Below are 21528 nucleotides of genomic sequence, written 5' to 3'. Positions count from 1 at the left end.
CGTCCTTAAGTGAACTTCCATCTCTCATGTAATGGTATAAACTGTCGATGGTCTGCTTCTTTCTACTTGGAAGCCACCACACATCCTTCAGGTATCTGCATGGAAGCAGGCTGAACTTGAAGTAAGTTTGGGATTTTATTGGCTGGTGAAGAAAAAGAATATATGGTTGTATCATACAAATTATAACAGGGAGTGGGACACATATATGTGATAAACAGTGGAATCTGTTCCATGACTCCTGACTCACTTCCTGTCCACCTGGGATTTTCTGGTGTTTCTGTCCACCTTTGTGTGTTCCGGCTTCTCCAGTTACATCTTTCGTAATCCCAAACCCCTATATTGGGAATAGCAAACTTGTATAGCAGGCACAAAGTCACAGCTACCAAACTGTGATATTCATTCCACTTGGACTACCCATTAGATATTAAAGCTGCATTTCATGGAGACCTAAAAGACACACAATAATGTAGCTCTGTATTCATTAATGCATCAATAAATATATTTTTTATTATACAATCAGTACGAATATTTGCTATCAGTCATCTGCAGGTCCTGTACAGCAAAGCTCAAACTGGGACAGGGAGATGCAGCACAAAGAGCCAATCAGGTGTTCTCCACTATTCATGTACTGACAAATTTATCCAGATGGGGAGAGCATAACAAATGTGATATGAGATAAAGAGTCTGCTGGTTTTCTTTTAACCATCCACATTTAGACTGAGATGGACAAGGTCTAACCTTGCGTCCGTAACTGCAGCAAAGAAGAATCAAATCTGTGGCTCCAGGCTTAGGTGGATCTGCTGATGTTTGACAAGTCTGGAATTGGTAATGAAACCTCTTCCGCACACAGAACAGGAAAATGGATGGATACCGGTGTGAACAACTTGATGTGTGACAAGCCTCGCTTTTTCATTAAAGCATTTCCCACATTCAGCACATGAATACGGCTTCTCTCTGGTGTGAGTCCTCTGATGTATCATGAGATGGTCACTGCGGGTGAAATGCCTTCCGCATTCTGTGCATGAATGTGGTTTTTCTCCTGTGTGGATCTTCTGGTGCTTGCTATAAGATGAAGACAACGAAAAACACTTCCCGCATTCTGAACATGAATATGGTCTCACTCCTGTATGTGATCTCTGGTGCTCGATGAAAGTGGTTCTCCAAGTAAAACATTTCCCGCATTCCGGACACGAGTACGGCTTTAACCCAGAGTGAGTTCTCTGGTGACTGAGAAGGCTGGTTTTTCGGGTAAAACATTTGCCACAATCAGAACATGAAAATGGTGTCAAACCAGCGTGAATTACTTGATGTTTGGCAAGGTAAGCTCTTCGAGTAAAACATTTTCCACATTGGGAACAAGAATAGGGCTTTTCCGTTGGGTGAAATCTTGACTGGGAAGTTAGGTCCTCATTCTGATCAGAAGATGGTAATGCATCATCCCCACTACAAACTATATGATGGTCAACGGGAGGACAGAGATTGGGAAAACTGTTCTCGGGTGTTAAGGGATCGGATGACAGATCTGCACTGGGAAGTACTTGATGAAGATTCAAAGAAATACTCTCTTCTTCGCACATAATCCTATCATCTTCTGTTTTACCATCTGGAGCGATAATGGGGAATTTCTCAGAGTGGCTTCTGTTTTGTTGTCCATCTAGTGGAAATAGGAAAATTTTGCTTTTTATTGTTACTTTTAGCCCTTATCTGGATTTAATATTTATTACTCACCTGTGTTCATCTCTGGAGGGATTTCCTCCTCTTTAATCCTCACATGTCCTTCTTCCTCCTCCTCAGTTTTGATATCTCTCTGAACGCCTCTGTGGTCTGTGAATAAATTTGAGAGTAAAGCGACCCCAAAGAGTGTGTGAAGAACTGGTCACGTCTCTTGGCTGGTGACACACAATGACATGATGTGAGGAGGGGAGCCGGAGTTTAATAGAGGGTGATGGCTCCTGACTCCCCCCCTCACTGGGCACATACTGTCCCTCATTGCTATCTACTGACAGAGAGAGAGGAAGTGATTGCTGTAGTGACTGGTCAAGGAAAATCTGGGACTCTTTTCTGGATTTATTACTCACCTGTGCTGATCTTTGGAGGGATTTCCTCCTCCTTCCACTGCTCATCATTCACCACAGATGGACCTCTGATTTCCTCTGTTGCTGTCCGACAACCGATCTGGTTTACATCCAAGGTCAACTATACAAAGAAAGAATGCTTCTGTGTTAAAAGAAATTGAAGACAATATTACTTACTGTAAACACACAATAATACAGTCACCATCCATACAAATCTGATATTAATGTCCCAGAATTCCTGGCATTACTCACATCACCCTTCAGCAGCTCAATGATCTCATTGGTGATCTCTTCAAACTTCCTATTAGTTGTTCCCAGGGAGTGAAATTGGAGCTCGTTAATAGAGCTTTGGGTCTTCTTCGTATTGGTTGCCACTAAACCATCCGATAATTTAAAAGCTATATAATTCTGTATTTAGATTTAAAAATACCAGGTTATGATACTGTATAATATAGAATAGACATATCTCTATTCTGTATATCATGTAACCTCCCTGAATCCTTCTCACCTCTCCGGTCAGCAAGTAGACAATCTCCAGGGTGAGGTCTAATATCCTCTCAGTAATATCACTCCGCACCTTCTCCATCTTCAATCAGGTGATATCTAGAGATGTTTCTCAGTAAATGTCCACATTGCCTGAACCAAAAGAAATACATTTTTTGAAAATAAGCTAAAGCATATTGGAACCGGCAGGATCAGGTACTCACATCTACTGCAGTCTGACTCCCATACCTCAGTAAGCACACATCTAATGGTAATGGTGATTTTTATACCAAAACACAGCTCTGATAAAAAGCTTTAAAAGCAATGTTCTTCAAGTTGCCTTTAAATTCCTAATTCTATTGACTCCTAGGCTAGAGAGAGAAGCAAACAGATCCTATTCAGAAAGATACAAAGTAAGAAAGTGGCCAATGGCCACCCATAGCTTGACCACCTTTGTCAACAAGCCAAGATAATTTTCCAGTCGGCCCTAGTGGAGGTTCCTTTGTAGTTATCCTCCACCATGCATCTCCTTGTGGCTGATACATTGATAGTCTGACCTTGGTCATTGGATGTTGTTGGCCAATAAAAAAAGTCTACCTGGTGGCCTTTTACCGCTAGGCTGCAAGGTTCAAATCTCAGCCAGGACGGTATTGATCACAAGATTTCTACGGTTTAACAGCATTTTGGTTTGTTTCCTTCCACATTCCGAAAACAAATTGGAACTTTTTCTTAGAAACAATTGGTCATGGACTATTGAAGGAACAATAGACTGCAGACGGGACATTACGCCAAATTATTGTTAGTGGCATGTTTGTGAATTTTTAGAGAGCTGAATAATATGAATAACATGGTCTCATGAACCCTTCCCCTGATCCACAGAGATTGCTAGGACCCTCTTTATTACTATTAAGAAGACATTATTACCTGGGTACTCACCCTCCAGACTCACACCAAAGGTTCCTCCTGTCATGTGGACTACAACAAAATGGCCACTGAACGCCCCTCCAGAGCAACACCTGCCCCCCCTCCTTACTTTTTTATATTACATTTATACTTTATTTTTAGTAATATAAAATGACCATACATCTTATTAACACAAAACCTAATATTTGTTGCTAGAATGTATTTGCAAAGATAATGAAGTAAGATGGTGGACTACAACAAAATGGCAACCATCCCTCTGCAGTAAGGACATTTTGTTCTTTCATAGGCAAACATTGCCCTCTAGTGGTGAAAAACACAAAAATGAATAGAATAGAATTTCACAGGGTTGATTTTTTAGAGGTCCAAGGGCGTTAGGACTGCTTATTATTTCACAGTGAATCGTAACACATTTGCAGTGTTTTTGTTGTAAACAAAAATGACTGAAAATGTACATTTTGTATTACCTTCATCAGGTGTTATTCCAAAGTGTTACTTGAAGCAACTTCTTGGCCCAGTTAATGTTTGGGGTACACACCTGGTGTTCAGGATGGGTAATCTGAGGAGAATCAATGACAATTTCTCTTTTATGAATCCGGAGGCATTCTGTTTTAGCCTTTTGTAGGTTTACAGCTGTTGGATTCTATGCAGAATCTCAGGTCCTGGGACCCTCTTCTTGCCCAACATCAAGTCCCAGAACACTATTGCAGCATTTGTTTCATGTCTGAAGAATATCAAGTTCTAGGACACTATACTTGGATTTGTTCCATCTCTGACTAACATCAAGTACCAGGAGAATATATCTATGTTTGTCCAAACTCTGAAGTCAAGTCAAGAAAACCATCCCAGTATTTGTCCTATCTCTGAAGAATGTAAAGTACCAGGAAAAGATATCTGTGTTTGTCCTATCTCCAAAGAAAGTCAAGTCTTCGAAAACCTTACCTGTATCAGTCCCAACTCTGAAGAACGTCAAGAATCAGGACACTTTGGCTGTTTTGGTCCCAACTCTAAATAAAAAGGACCATGATACTACATTTGCAATTGTTTCAGCTCTGAAGAAGTCAAATCACAAGACAATATACCTGCATTTGTCCCATCTATAAAGAAGGCCACATTCCAGGACATTTATCTACATTTATCTGATCTCTGAAGACTCTGATGAATGACAAGGACAGTATACCTCCATTTGTCTTATCTTTGAAGACATTAAGTTCTAAAGCTGCGTACACACCTGCAATTTTTCTCGTTGGAAAGGATCTTTCACGATCCTTTCCAACAAGAAAAGACTGCACGATGCATGAACGATGCTGTACATACAGCACCGTTCATGCTCTATGGAGAGGGGAGGGGGAGAGCGACGGAGCGGCACCCTGCTGCGCGCTCTCCCCTTCCCTTTCATTAGGATCGGTCGTCGTCCATCGTCCATGGATCCGCCAGGACGGTCGTCGGACGATGGACGACGACCGACTGTACACACGGCAGATTTTCGCCCGATAATTGGCCGATACCGATTATCGGGCGAGAAAAATTTGCCGTGTGTACGCAGCTTAAGACACAATACCTGGATTGGTCCGATCTCTGAAGACATAGAGTTGTAAGACACTATATCTGCATTTGCCTATTCCTGAAGGATGACCAATCTCAGGCACTATGCCAGCATATGTTCCATCTCTGAAGAACATCAAGTCCCAGGACACTATACCTCATTTTTCCCTTTTCTGAAAAAGTTCAGCTCTTAGACACCTTACCTGCATTTGTCTTATCTCTGAAGAATGACAAGTCTGAGGACACTTTACTTGTTGGGGAATGTTAAGTACCAGAACACTATACCTGAAGCTGTCCCGTCCCCCAAGAATAGGAAGTCCCAGGACACTATACCTGCATTTGTCCCAAGTCCCAAGGAACATATGTAAAGAAGAGGAGAAAGCATTTTTATTGTCAAATGTGTATTATGTAAACAATTAGGATAAGTGTTAACAGATTAATACAAATAAACAATAATATCCAAACAGATAAGAATGCATGGTCCACTTACCCAGAGAGTAGAATAGTGGGGTGGTGGACTCAAAACTATACAGATGCTTTCCTATAAGCAAACAAAGAATTGAGGTGGTCCATCCCTCAATGCTGGTAGGGTAGTGGACCAAAAACAACTAAACAAAGGTTCTCCTATAACATGCACAAGGATTGTACACCCACTCCATTCGGTAGGGTAGTAAACACTAAACATAAGAAGTTCCTGTCAATTAATATTATTAAAAATAAACAAGATTTAGGTAGCGCAAACATATTATGCAGCTCTGTACATTAAATAGGGGTTTGCAAATGACAGACTAATACAGACGGTGACACAGGAGAGGACCCTGCCCCAGAGAGCTTACAATTTATTAGGTGGAGGAATTAACACACAATAGGAGGGGAGATATGTAGTGGTGTAAATTTAGGACGGTTTCAAAATACAGAAGAAGATAGGAGCAAGCCGAATAGGACGAGGAAGACCATTCCAGAGAGACAGGCAGCTCTAGAAAAGTCTTCGTGCGTGTGATGGTTATGAGTGAGGAAGTCATTATTAGGTCATCGGAGGAGCGAAGAGAGCGGCTGGGGGAGTATTTTTTTACCAGGTCAGAAATGTAAGTGGGACAAGAACTCCTAGGCTCCTAGGTTGCACAAGGAGTCGTCCACTTAACTGACATTTCACCGCAGACAACGGAAACAATGGATTGGAGATTCTATGAAGGGGTCCTGTGTTCTGCAGGGGTCCTGTGTTATACATGCTGATTTTCATCTGGTGCTAACCAAGACAGCTCCTGATGGGCGCTGATGGCTCTCATTACTGGAGCACAAACTGAGTGGAGGCATCAACTTTTGTTACATCTCCACCTCTGAGCACTAGGGATGAGTGAGCGAGTTTTTAAAGCCCGATCTCGGGGGCGAATTCATCGGTGTAAATTTGCCTATTAAGCTCAAATTTAAATTTAAAAAAAAAAATTGCAGGCTGTGCTGATCAATGAATGCAGCTATGGCATGAGGATCGAGGAAATCATTACAGGAGGTTTCTCAGGATTCTCAGGGCTGGAGATTCTTCTTTGGGAGTTCATCTGCAGTTCAGTTCCCACAGTCATGGGGCTGATAAGTACAACCCGGTGACTGTGGGAACTTCGCAGTCACAGCTGATTGGGGGATTGGGGCAATGCTGTACGCTGTGATTGCAGGCAAACTCTCAATTGAGTTTCTTCATTGTGAGTTCATCTGCAGTTCAGTTCCCACGATCACCGGGCTGTACTTAAAAGCAGCCCTGAGAATCCTCCTGTAATGATTTCCTCGATCTTCCAATAGTTACGCGAAATTGGTTTGCCAAAATTTTGCGGACCCAGAGGCATTCTCGCTTATCCCTACTGAGCACCAACCCCAGTACCCTGATTTCCTCAACTTGCTGCTTGCCTGATCCTTATCTAACCTTTTCATCTGGCTCCCTAAAACTCAATCCATTGCTATATACCGTTTGTCTCAACTTCCCCTGAGGAAGCCTTACTATCCTTGTTCTTCTTCTGCGACATAATCCACTTTAGCTGTTGGCATAGGACCAACAGGCACTTATTGACAGGAGCTTTTTTGGTTTAGTGTTGAGTCCACTATCCCACCGAATGGGTGGACAATCCTTGTGCATGGTATAGAACCTTTGTTTAGTTGTTTGTGGTCCAATACCCTACCTGTGTTGAGGGGTGGACCACCTAATTATTTGTATGCTTATAGGAAAGCATTTGTTTTTTGTTAATTTAACACGTTTTGCCTAAAAAACACCTGCTTTATCCTCTCTCTTTTACATATGTATATTCTTTAGGCGTTGGCATTTATAAAAAACTAGGGGAGAGGGAACTTATATATGATCAAGTTTGACCAACCTCTGAAGAAGTCAAGTCTAAGAACACTATACCTGCATTATCCCACCACACATATTAGATCTAAATTTCTCTCACCTTTGTAATTCATTTAGTTATACTCAGTATATTATGCCTGCATTTCTGCCTACAGTGTTATCATTTATAGCTCTTTGTTGCGTTACTATAAAATTATTACTTATCTGGTAGGTGCCTCAGTGATCAAGGAAGACAGGTCAAGCAATGAGGATTTTACCCCTCTAATTCTTCTTAAACCCACATCTCCTCATTTCATAAGAAGACATTTTTTACCTGCTTTCTACTATATGCAAATGTTTTTATCTATATCTATATAATTAAAATCAAAACATTTTATTTAGTACCAAAATATTAATACATTACAAAGACTAAAACCAAGAGGTATCATTTTACATGGATTGATTTCAATGAATATTAATTATAATAAATATCACCCCTCCAAAGGTTGGCTCTTTTAAGCTTTCTACAATAAAGGGGGAAATTTCATTTGACGCATTTTGCAACAGAGATCAAATATAAAATCTCCTGCATATAGGAGATATGGTTGTATCCATTGCAAGCAACACCACTGCAGGAGCTGATGCCAGCAGCGCAAACACAAACCGAAGAACTGGGATCCAATGACAAGCCCTATGCTTGTTGGAAAATCCACAAAAAAGATATCCATCAACTATTTGGGGCATTTCCCGAGTGTTTCAGATAGCCAATAATAAGATATTCCAGGTAAATCAAAATCCCTACCAAGTTTTTCTTGGTATCCTAAAATGCTCTGTAAATGCCCTCAAGTACCTTTTTAAAAAAAAATACACTTTTTTGTGGATTGCCTAACAAGCAAACTCCACTCAGTAACTAGATATAGTGTCACTTTTAATGTGCTTTTATTTACTTTACCTGACAGGATAAATGTGTGGTCCATATTGTCCCCCCCCCCCGGTTTAGTTTCACAGTAAACTTCTCTTACATCCTGAACATAAACACAGATGTACTTTTGTTTTATTTAATGCAAGATACAGGTTATGCTGTTTTTTTGTAGAACATTTCTCACGTTTCAATAATTATGCTTTTGATCCCTTATAAGTTCTTTGAGAAAAAAACAATTTATTTTGTACATGAATATGTCTTTACACCCATGTGAGTTCTCCGGTGTTTAATAAGACTGCCTCCCCATGAGAAACATTTTCCACATTCTGAACATTTATATGACTTCTCCCCATTATGGAGCTTTTCATGGGTGATAAGGTGCGACTTCCGGGTGAAAGATTTCCCACATTCTGAACACGAATATGGCTTCTCTCCTGTATGAAGCTTTTCATGGGTAATAAGGTGAGGTCTGCGTGTGAAAGATTTCCCACATTGTGAACATGAATACGGCTTCTCCCCGGTGTGACGTTTTTCATGGGTTATAAGGTGTGATCTCCGAGAAAAACATTTCCCACATTCTGAACATGAATATGGCTTCTCTCCAGTATGGAGTTTCTCATGGGTGATAAGGTGTGACCTCTGAGAGAAACATTTCCCACATTCTGAACATGAATAGGGCTTTTCCCCCGTGTGAAGCTTTTTATGGGTGATAAGGTGTGATTTTTGAGAAAAACATTTCCCACATTCTGAACATGAATAAGGCTTTTCTCCCGTGTGAATCCTCTGGTGCCTAGAAAGAGATGAACTCATCGTAAAACATTTACCACATTCTGAACATGAATAAGGCTTTGCCCCATTGCGAGTTCTGTGTTGTGAGATAAGTGTCCCTAGCTGTGTAAAACACTTATCCCACTCTGTGCAGGGATATGGTTTCTCAGTAATGTGAATTTGTTGATGGAGGATAAGACAAGACTTCTGCATAAAACGTTTCCCACACACAGAACACAAATATGGCTTCTCTGCTATGTGAATTTTCTGATGAGTGATGAGTGTCTCTTCCTGGGCAAAAAATTCCCCACATATGGAACATGAGAAGATTTCACCCCCTCTATAATCTGTATGAAGGGGATAGAAAAGTTCAGGAAAGGTTCCCCCAGGTGTAGAGGGATCAGGTGACAAATCTGCAGTGGGAAGTACTGAATGGAGGTAGGGAATAATGGGGTTTTCTTCTGAAGAATCTTCTGATAGGTCATCATCTTCTATTTCATTATCTGGAGAGGTAACAGATATATCCCCAATGTGGTGTCCATCTAGGGGAAATAAGAGGGATAGAAGGGTCATTAATGTTAAATCACACTATATGTTAGATATTGTGAAATTACAAGGTAATTACGGTAACAATAAACGTTAAGGGAAGTAGCCTTCCTAGGCTTTGGAGTCAGAGGAATTACAGATTCAGAGAAGCCCATTGATATCAAATCTTGGACCTCATTAGCTATGTGGTTAAAGCTACAGAACATGAAGCAGGGTGGTAAATCAGTCATAGATCATCCAGCATCCACTGGGAGTCTGGCATGATAATTACATCTGTCTGTACAAGTCTGGAGAAATGAGAGCCCTGCACCATCCAGATGCCTAGTACCCTGTTTCCCCGATTATAAGGCACTGTCTTTTATTTTTTGAAATGCCAAAATATGCCCTAGGTCTTATTTTCAGGGGGATGTCTTATTTTTCCACGACTGTACACACGGCAGATTTTCGCCCGATAATTGGCCGATACCGATTATCGGGCGAGAAAAATTTGCCGTGTGTACGCAGCTTTAGGCTGACCACCCTGCTCACAAATGAGCCTTCAGAGGCAAAACAAGCACTGAGGCAATGTTGGTGGCATTAGACCTGAACTCTAATGGAGTTTTTAACACAGCACTTAGACAAGTTTTAAAAGGTTTTGAAACAGAATATTTTTTGAATTCAGTATTTATTCCTCACCTGTGCCAATGTCTACAGGAACTTCCTCCTCTTTAACCCTTGCATGTCCTTCTTCCTCTGCCTCAGCTTTGATGTCCCTCTGAGTGTCTTCAGGCTCTGTGAATAAAGATGAGAGTGAAGCCCCCTGTACTGAGATGTATGAGAGTCCCCAGAGAGAGTGTGTGAGGGGGGAGGATGGTTACATCTCTTGGCTGGTGACACACAATGACATGGTGTGAGGAGGAGAGCTGGAGTGTAATAGAGGCTGATGGCTCCTGACAGAGGAGGGGGGAGAAGAAAAGATTGCTGTAGTGACTGAACATGGAGAATCTGGGACTATTTTCTGGATTTATTGTTAATAGCGTCCCCTCAAACTTCATCCTACACTATGTTAAGGGCGTAAAGTAGCTAATGACTTCGCTAAGGACTGTGTACATGTGTCATATAAATACATAATAATAATACTCACCTGAGTTCATTTCTGGAGGGACTTTTTCCTCTTTAATACTCATATGTTCTTCATTTTCCTCAGCCTGAATGCCTCTTTCAGTGTCTCTGTTGTCTCCAGGATCTGTAAATAAAGAAGCCCCCTGTACTGAAATGTATGAGAGACCCCAGAATGTCTGTGTTGGAGAGACTGGTCACGTCTCTTGGCTGGTGACACACAGTGACATGATGTGAAGAGGAAAGCCGGAGTCCAGTAGAGGCTGATGGCTCCTGACTCCCCTCAACCGGCACATACTGTACCCCTATTACCGTTTACTGACAGAGGAGGGGGGAGAAGAAGAGATTGTTGTAGTGACTGAACAAGGAGAATCTGTGACTCTTTTCTGGACTTAGTGGTTATTACTCACCCGGAATGAGCTCTGCAGGGATTTCCTTCTCCTTACACAGATCATCACCCCTCACATATGAATCATCTGCTTCCTCTCTAGTTTCTGCCTGATTTACTTCCAACATGTCCTAAACAAGAAGGATTGTTCTTATTATTAACACCACTTAAAAACTTAACAATGAAATACTGTATCTCTGCATATCTAAGAGAAAAGAGTTGAATGGTTCTTCTTAGAGCTGTGGTGGGACTCTTCTATCAATAAATATTTAGGAAGTCCATCTGACCAATGCAACTGTAACATGATGATTGTTCACAGTCTTCACAACAATAGAAACATGCTTTCCTGATTCCTTAATGCTGCAAGAAGACATATTACTCTGTTTTAACTCTGAGATCTTTCTGGGGTCTATGTTAGAACTGTTGACATATAGTTCAGATTTGGATCTACCTCATCAATCTGGAGGATCTTGAGATGTTCTGTTGCCTCATTTTGGGGATAACTAGGACTTGGACATTCCTCTGGGGTATTTCCGTTCCTTGATCCATCTGTAGGAAACACACTGACTGAATACATTGTTTCTACGTCTTTATATCGGAGGATGTGTGTATCTAGGTAGATCCTCAAAACAAGAAATGAAAGTCTCCACTTACCAGGTGATGTGAGGGTCTGGTGGTTCCCTGTCACTGCACCCTTGTAGAGATCTTTGTGTCCTTCTATATACTCCCATTCCACAATAGACAAAGGCACATCACCGTCCTGACACCTTATAGGAACCTGAAACAAACAATGATACAGTCACCATCTAGACACATTCCATAATAATGTCCCAGAATTCCCGGCACCGCTCACCTCTCCCGTCAGCAGCTCAATGATCTTCTGGGTGACTTCTTCAATCTTTTTATTATTCCTTCTCAGGGAGTGAGACGGAGGTTTCATGATGGGATACTGGGACTTCTTCTTGTTTGTTGGAACCAAACCATCAGATAACTTAAAAGCTATATAATTCTATAATAAAAGCAATTAAACCAAATTATGACATATTCGGCCCTCTCCTCAGGCACGCTGTCTTGGTGTCACCTTTGACTCGGCCCTCTCATTTACCCCCCATATTCAGAACATTTCCAGGTCCTGTCACTTTCACCTACTCAACATCTCAAAAATCCGCCCCTACCTGTCCCCTGAGACCACCAAACTCCTTGTACACGCTCTTATCATCTCTCATCTGGACTACTGTAACATCCTTCTCGCTGGTATTCCACTAACCCGACTCTCTCCTCTACAATCTATCATGAATGCTGCAGCCAGACTCATCCATCCTTCCCACCGCTCCTCTTCTGCTGCATCTCTTTGTAGTTCTCTCCATTGGCTTCTTTTTCTCCTTAGAATCAAATTTAAGCTCCTGTGCTTTGCCTTCAAATCCCTACACAGTTATTGTCCCACTTACATCTCTGACATGGTTAAAAAATACTCCCCCTGCCGCTCCCTCCGCTCCTCCAATGATCTACTAATGACTTCCTCACTCATAACCTCATCACACGCACGGTTACAAGACTTCTCTAGAGCTGCCCCAACTATCTGGAATGGTCTTCCTCGCCCTCTTCGGCTTGCTCTTACTTTCTGCTCATTTAAAAGAGCGCTCAAAACTCATTTTTTCAAACTTGCCTACCCATCTTCTTCTGTCTGCTAAACCCTCATTACTTCCCACCACTACATATCGCCCATCCTATTGTGTGTGAAATTCCCCCACCTACTAGATTGTAAGCTATTCGGGGCAGGGTCCTCTCCTCCTGTATCACTGTCTGTATTAGTCAGTCATTTGCAATCCCTATTTAATGTACAGCGCTGCGTAATATGTTGGCGCTATATAAATCCTGTTTATTAATAATAATAATAATAATAATAATAATAATAATAATAAACACTGATCATGTATTATAGGTTAGGCTATTACAATAACGACTTCTATATTTCATTAGGAGGGATTTTGTAACATCATGTGACCTCCCAGAATCCTCCTCACCTCTCCAGTCAGCAGGTAGACGATCTCCAGGGTGAGGTTTAATATGCTCTCGGTCGTGCAACGGCGCTCTCTCTCCATCTTCAGATGGTCTTGGCCTTAATGGCCTTTCCTTAAAAATCGTATTGCCTTCAACTACACTTTATTAATCCCTGTAAGAGAAAAACAAATATCTAGAAGATGTAAGTTTAGATGTCATTGTGAAGTACATAAACCAGAAAACCAAATGATGATCACAATGAGGTCATATGTCTGGACTGAGAGTGGAAAATAATACTCTGCACCGAGCCGTGTACCAGTGATTGTCAGCTCTTTGTACCACACCTTGCCTGACTATTCCTGTCTTACATGGTGTCTGTGTTCACAAAAATTCACCATTTACATGCTACCGAGAACAAAATAGCCATAAGTGACCTCTATATTGATATTTACAGAAACCCCAATATATTGCAGGAGACTGATTCCCAACAATGTAGACACTAAGCCCTGAATGTGTGCTGTATAAAGCACATATCACCAGACCCTCAAGGTCACATGACACTATCCCCACACAGTGCTGGGACCCCTTCTCTTATAATAAAAATACATTATTACCTCCTCCTCTGTGGACAAATACTCCCCAACCTCCCACAGGAAGTCCTCCAATCCCTTCTTCTTTGGAACACAACAAAATGGCCGCCTACCAAAGTGAGGACACTTTATATTTTTTGACCTAGTAAAAAAAGGCAACCTTACCATCTTTGTAATCTCACTGGAAAAGCGAAGAGAGGTTATTGCAAATTATTGACCGTTTTAGCTAAATGTATTCCAATATGAAACGTTTTGCTTGAAGGGAAAATAGGCTACAACAATATGGTCGCCGCGCAGTGATATGAACACTTGGGAGAGGAAGCCGGTCACTATGGCAACCACTAAGCTGCTGGAACGCACAGAGCGGAAGTAGGAGGAGTTTAGATACCATAGAGAGCAAATGGGCAGCTGTGAGGGGAAGCTAAATTTTGTCTCATGAACGGATAGTGGCTGTTGGACTGTAATTTTGTGATAGGAATTAATGTGTTCTTATAATTATTGTCAAAATGGGGAACATTTTTATTAATATATATAAGTAAAATCCAAATAAGCCTCAAGATCTGGCATGGTTATAGTGACCCTGTCAGCAAAGTGCCACTTGTTTTTTTTTACATATACTCCACCAAGTTCAACGCTGACCCCCCGATACAGAGTGGTTCATCTTCCTGGCTAATGCATCCTGTAGTAATGTAGAAGCTGGTGGAAGAAACCACAGCCTGTAACGGGTGCAGATACTTGAAATGGCAGGAAGTGTGGAATAACTGCGGTATAATAATCGCGGTTCAACAATCGAACTAATGGGAAGGATTCTATCTGCCAGCAACTTTTAGCACTCCTGTCTTTATATATAATTGTGGTCAGGTCAAGGTGTATCTAAACCCTAGACTAGAGCCTTGGGTTTAGGTACTCTGCAAATACAGATAAATACCTGCTGACGCTACCAGAAATTCAGTGCCTATAGCCCTTCCTGTGCACTGAACTAAAAATCTCAATACAATCAGCTTCTCCAACTGTCCATCTAATGTGAACTACAAATAGACTTCCCTCTATGAAATATAAATGGGTAGAGGGGGATATTTATTGTCTAAATGACCAACGTATCTTAGGGTAACAACGCCTCTTGGTTGGTTCATCTAGTTTACCAGATGGTGAACGAAGAGCACCACACATCAATGAAGTTATATCTGTGTGCACTTATCTTCTCTGGGTCTGTTTGGCCCATTCTCAGAGGCCAGCTATAAAAACAAATTGAGGAATAACTTCAAAATCTCCATTGTCTTTGATCAACATTTGTTTTATTGAATACATAAAATAAATTTTTTTGTATATACACAAGATGAATGTCTGATTATCACATCTACCAAAATGTATGTGAACCATCTCCAAATGATTGAGCTCTGTGTTTCCAGTGAAAGTTTTAGTTATTATTTCACCATACAATGTCATTATGTACAATTGTGCGCTAACATCCTTGTGGTAACCATTTGGTGAAGACCCTTTTCTGGTTCATCATGTAAGGTCTGTGAAAATGTGGAATTGGCTCCCTCAGGAAGTAGTTTCAGCAACTACTATAGATTGCTTTAAGAAAAAGCTGGATGATTTCTAGAAGCACAGAATATAACTGGGTATTAAAGCTTTAAAGTAAAGATAACAGACTATTGATCCTGGAAATATCCGATTGCATCATGGGATCAGGAATTTTCTTTCTCCTGTAGCAGGCTAACTCTGGATCAACTATGTCCATAGGGCTTTATATCTGGGATATGTTTATTTTCCTAGTGGTTGAATTTGACGGACTTATGTTTTTTTTTAAAACTGACTTACTATGTAACTATGACAGTGTACAAGACTAGCTCCATACAGACATGGTGTGACCAGTTTGGCGAGGAGCAACTCGAAAGGCCTTCACTGAGCCCTGACCTTAACCCTACTAAACACCTTTGGGATAAATTGAAACACCAATTGTAAGCCAGATCGTCTCATTCAAAATTAGTACCTGACCTCACAAAAGGAATAGGCCCAAATTCCCACAGATATTCTCTTAAACCTTATGGAAATCCTTCCTAAAATAGTAAGGCTGTTATATGCAAGGCGAGTTCTGGCATCATAATCTTTTAATGCCTGTGATCTTATATGCCTAATAATCATGTGTCCACTAATTTTGGTTTACATCTATTTCTGCTCTGTTTGGACCATCTCATTCTTACCAAGATTTCCACCATGACTGTGTACAAAGTCAGCTTCATAAAGATATGCTTTGACTAGTTTGGTGTGAAGGTTCTCAAGTGGCCTTCACATAGATTATATGTATATACTCTGTATATACAGTGTATATAAGGGTTTGGAAGGACCTTCCCATGTTTACCCCTACTTGAACATCATTAGCTCAAAATACATACTGATCAATGTTCCCTTTTGTTATGTTTTTATTTTTATTTCTTTTAATTGCTGCCCCACTGAAATATTCGGCTTGACTTAGTAATGATGCAGAAGCAACTCCCGTGTCTTAGACCTTGTCAGACCATAAAGCATTACCATGCAAAACTGAGACTGGGATCCAGATGCTTATTTCTCAGTGGTAGGTATGTTCTCAAGGAAGTATAAACAGTAGAACATTTGAAAGTCCTTAGTAATATAAAATTCAGTGTGGAACACCATCAAAGCACCTGGATTCTGTTTTTGGGTGGAAAGCTTTGATCTCCAAGTTCTCTCTTTGAGTTCTGATGTAAGATAAAAAGGTTTATACTGACAAGAGTGTTTCCCTCATTCAGAACATGTATACGATTTCTCTTCGGTATGAAGCTTTTCGTGGGTAATAAGGTGTTCTCTCCTGGAGAAACCCTTATCACATTCTGAACAGGAATATGGCTTCTCCCCCGTGTGCGTTCTTTTGTGTATAGTAAGAAATGAATTCATTGAAAAGCATTTTCCGCATTCTGAGCATGAAAATGGTTTCACCCCGGTATGAATCCTTTCATGTCTATTAAGGGCAGAATTGCGGGCAAAGCACTTGCCACATTCCAAACATGAATATGGTTTCTCCCCTGTGTGGATTCTCTTGTGGTTCGTAAGAACTGACTTGACAGTAAAACTTTTCCCGCATTCTGAACAGGAATAAGGCTTTTCCCCAGTGTGAGTTCTCTGGTGCGAAATAAGAGTTGCTATCTGTCTAAAACATTTTCCACACTCAGAACAGGGATATGGCTTCTTGCCTGTGTGAATTCGTCGATGGAGGGTAAGACATGAGCTCTGTGTAAAACTTTTACCGCACACAGAACACAAATATGGTTTTTTTGCTGTATGGACTTTTTGGTGAGCAATGAATGCTGCCTTTTGAGCAAATAGTCTTCCACATATAGAACATGAGAACATTTTATCCCTTCTATGATCTGTATGATGAGGAACATTAGGTGAGTGTTCAGTAAAGCTCCCCTTGTGAGCAGAGGAATCAGCTAACAGATCTGCACTGGAAAATTCTGGCTGAAGATACGAGGTAATACCAGTTTTCTCTGTGAAGTCATCTTCCACTTTACCATCTAAAGTGGCAATTGAATAATTCTCGATGTGTTGTCCATCTGGTAAAATAAAAAAAAAATGGAACCATGGTTGCAAACAAGATAATTTCAAATGCACACTGCTGAAGGTATTGTCCAATAATCCCATACCAGTACATGATCTGTTTTTAAGACAGCACTCAGAGTGTTTGGAGATTACCTGTGTTGACCTCTGACAGAATTTTTTCCTCATCGATCCTTACATGTCCTTCCTCCTCAGATTTGACATCTCTCTGGGTTTCTCTGGTGTCCCCAGTGTCTGTGAATAAAGATGAGAATGAAGCCCCCTGTACTGAGATGTATGAGAAACACAGGGAGTGTGTGTGGGGGGAGACTGGTCACGTCTCTTGGCTGGTGACACACAATCACATGATGTGAGGAGGAGAGCCGGAGTCTAATAGAGGCTGATGGCTCCTGACTTCCCTCACTGGGTACATACTCTTCTCCCATTAGTGTCTACTGACAGAAGAGGGGTGAGAAGAAGAAATTGTTGTAGTGACTGAACAAGGAGAATATGGGATTCTTTTCTGGATTTAGTGTTTAATACTCACCCGAAGACACTTCCTCCACCTTACATTGATCATCTTCTTTATCTTCAACCTTATGTACAGTCAGGCTATTACCCTGGAAAAGATAAATAATTTTCTCTGAACCTTTATTTAATCCATCCAATAACATTAGTTTTCAATAAACTTTCAATAAAACTTCTAATCACACCTACCTGATTCTCCTGAGGGATCTCCTGATACTCTAGTATGGAGTCCTGGGAATACAGAGGACTGGGACATCTCTCTGGTGGCTTCCTGTTACTGGACCCATCTGTAGGAAACACATACGCTGACTGAATACATTGTCTCTGTGTTTATCAGATGATGGGGGGGTCTAAGTGGACCCTCCATACTGCTCTCTCTTTTACAATAAAGTCTCCTCTTACCCGGTGATGTGAAGGTCTGGTGGTCCTCCATCATGACGTCCTTGTAGAGGTCCTTGTGTCCTTCTAAATACTCCCACTCCTCCATGGAGAAGTAAATAGTGACATTCTGACACCTTATAGGAACCTGACACACACAATGATACAGTCACCATCCAGACACATCCTATAAAAATCTCCCAGAATTCCCGGCATCACTCACCTCTCCCGTCAGCAGCTCAGTGATCTTCTGGGTGACTTCTAGAATCTTGTTCTTTCCATAGGAATGAGATGGAGGTTCTTTGACATAGCTTTTGGCCTTCTGGGTTTTGGATACCACCAATCCATGGGATAATTTGGAAGCTATATGATTCTTGTTTTAAACCAAAATCATCAGGTTATGATAAATAAGCATTGTTCGCCCATTATTAAAAGCTAATTAGTTTTGTCCTTAAGAGTGCTGTCGTGTTACCCTCCCAGAATCCTCCTCACCTCTCCATTCAGAAGGTAAATGATCTCAAGGGTAAAGTCTAGTATTTGCTCCGTCACGTGACTCAACTCCATTTCCATCCTTGGTGAGGTAATCTATTTTGTAGTCTTTTCCTTACAAACTGTTTTGCAGGCAAAATAGAATAATAAAACACTTGTAATTAGTAAATATTTCCAGGTAATGCCATTGAAAGACTTAATGAAAAAGGGCTAAAATATCTCCCTTTTCCACACTTTGCTACATCAGAGGGTCTCTGTGCTTTGCTGCTGTTTGTGCAACAGTATGCAATTTACCAATGTCTGATGGAAAAACCATCATTGATTGCTTCTACAATAATATCTCTTCCTATGTGTACCCCATTATTTCCCTCTAATTCCCCCAGGGTAAAGCCTGCTCACCCCCTATGTGCTATACAGAGGACACATAACGCGACTCCCTCCATCCAGTCCAGAGTGCTGGGACCCCTTTTCTTATAACAAGATTTTATTACCACCTTCTCACTCACTGTCCACCAGGAAATGTCTTTATAAAACCTCCTACTTTGGGCTACAAGAAAATGGCTGCTGACTCTTGTACTGAGGACATTTCCTCAGTTACTAATCGCCATCTAGTGTTTATTTAGTCTGGTCAGTGAGCAGCGAAAGTATTGCAAAGCAATATTTTGGAACTGATTTCCTATGTACAGCATGCCCTATACCCAAATATATAGCCAATATATAATTGTATTTGGCACTTTCAATAAAACATATTGGAACCAAAGAGAGTAAGAAGAATGAATGAGTGATACGTTGAATAAATTTATTCTATTTTCATAGGATTCATTTTAAAATATTTTTCTGAATCTGCATCTGTGTGGTGCCATTTACAAGAGTCTATGCAAATAGATGAGAGGGGAAAAAGAAAAAATAGTAGTGAGCAGAAAGTGGAAGGTGAAAGCAAGAAGAATGAAATGATGAGGGAGATAAGAAGAGAAAGGAAGAACAAAGAACTACAAGGAGAGATGAAGGGGATTAAAAAGGGAAAGGATACAAAAAAGGAAGAAAGAGCAGGAAAGAGATTGGAGAGGAGAGAGGAAGGAAAGAAGAGATAAAGGAGACGGGATGGGGAGGAGAGAAAAAGAGAAGGATAGGGATAGAGGGGGGAGGGACGAAAGAGAGGAGAGAGAAAGGAAGGAGGAAAGGAGAAAGAAGGGCGAGGGAATGCGAGAGAGTAGACAGAAAAAAGGCAATAAGGGAACTGAAATGAAAAAAAGGAAAAAAAGAGTACACAAAGAAAAAAAATATGAGATTATTTTGATTTTTTGTGAGCAGACAGATGGTATGATTAGGATATGTAAAGGACGAAGGAGAGGAAGGGTTTTTTTGGCAAAGTATTGTATTCAATGATACATCAATAATCAGTTCTGGTGAACCACCATGGGAGTTGTGGTCCCGTGTGGTGAAGTTCAGGCCCTAGGGGGCACTATACATACATTGTCTTACACACGGGTTGGGCAAACTTTTTGGCTCAGGGGACACAATGGGTTCTAAAATTTGGCAGGGGGGCCGGGCCAGGATTAGATGGATGGCGCACCGAGACGGGTGTCACTGAACGTGACATCTTGATGACATAACCCCGCCCACTCTCCCGTTTCACAGATCTGAGCCCACTTCCTCGAGCTCGGGATTTCTACAGGGAACATGGTCCGCAGCTTTGGCCAGTGCAGCCCCCCCAGCCGGGTCCTTCTCATGACCTAACTCAGGGGGGCACCGGCCAGAGCCGCTGATCCACTTCAGCCGATCCGCTGAAGTAGAGAGAGAGTTCAACGGGCCGGATAAAGAAGCCTAACGGGTCATATATGACCCGGAGGACATAGTTTGTCTATGCCTGGTCTAACATGCGAACAAGTAAATCCATAGCTTTGTTATAGTACAAGGCAACATATCAGTTCATAGTAACCGTTTTACCTGATGCGTTTCGCCTGGTTTTGGCTTCTTCAGGGGTAGAGGCACTTCCGCAAATTTGTACGCATCCAGTAATAATATCTAAATGTGTAAAGACATACAATGTAAATGATATTGAGCAGTTTTTGGTCCAAGCATACAGGTCAAAAGAGATTTTCCACATAATGAAAAGAGGGTGATGATATTACATACACATAATAGATATAATTAGGAATTAATAAATAAATACTGTAAATTGTAAAAGCAACTTACATGGTCTGTTGTGCAACTGATGTTATAAGTATAGAAAACATTTAGTGCCAATATAGTGATATTTTAGAATGAAAGTACACTTCAAACATATACTCAAGGCAGGTAGGCTCAAGCACCACAAGATATAGTGGAGAAATCTGAATTGTTAATCATTAGATCGTCAGTAGATGGCGCCAATGTCAAAGATAAGGGTTGCTGGTGTTATACAGACCTGTAGTTTTTCAGCGATCTCCAGGTTTTCCTTGGGGCAGATGTGTGTGCAGGTCCATGCATGCAGAGGAGCAGGAGAAGCCCCTGGCTCTGTATATAGGACGGCCGTGCCAAGGCCCTCCCCCCACTCCACTCCCAGAGCCTGGTAACGTGACGCACCAAGAGGGGCGGGGCCGAGGGCACCGCCTCCCTTAGCAACGTCATTGTCCAGGGAGGAGCGCCCCCTACTGGTCAAAGAAAGAAAGAACACTAGTATTCTGTCAGAGAGAGAGAGAGAGAGAGAGAGAGGGAGAGGGAGAGTGTGTGTTGTGGTGATGTGTGAGGAGGAGACAGGGGAACCTGATAGATATGGCACAGCATGTATATGTGGCCCTATTCTGACCCACTCTGCAGGCTACTGTGGAAGAACAGGAGCAGAACCTTTATCTGGGGAAACAGGATGGAATCTCTCATAAGCGCAGTGCCTCCACTCAGTTGGTCTGTGAGTAACAAGTGCAGTCCCAGCTGAGAATAGTATACTC

At 41.3% G+C, this 21528-nt stretch overlaps 1 protein-coding gene across 1 annotated transcript; it reads right to left on the bottom strand.

The window, feature by feature from the left end:
- Window positions 1-485: 485 nt before the first annotated feature.
- On the bottom strand, window positions 486-21231 carry LOC140338902 (uncharacterized). Its single transcript, XM_072423220.1, is given in 22 exon segments — window positions 486-1654; window positions 1729-1824; window positions 2079-2196; window positions 2328-2483; window positions 2584-2661; window positions 8498-9567; window positions 10247-10342; window positions 10695-10796; window positions 11080-11188; window positions 11509-11606; window positions 11712-11835; window positions 11911-12066; window positions 16309-16524; window positions 16526-17223; window positions 17363-17461; window positions 17754-17826; window positions 17924-18021; window positions 18137-18260; window positions 18336-18485; window positions 18605-18723; window positions 20549-20626; window positions 21009-21231. Coding segments are annotated over 20 exon segments (4626 nt in total). The 5' UTR covers window positions 18683-18723; window positions 20549-20626; window positions 21009-21231; the 3' UTR covers window positions 486-767.
- Between the last annotated feature and the right edge of the window lie 297 nt (window positions 21232-21528).

This window comes from Pyxicephalus adspersus, chromosome 10, assembly GCF_032062135.1.
Source record: "Pyxicephalus adspersus chromosome 10, UCB_Pads_2.0, whole genome shotgun sequence".
In the NCBI taxonomy this organism is placed as follows: Eukaryota; Metazoa; Chordata; class Amphibia; order Anura; family Pyxicephalidae; genus Pyxicephalus; species Pyxicephalus adspersus.
This window is presented reverse-complemented; position numbering and strand designations above follow the sequence as displayed.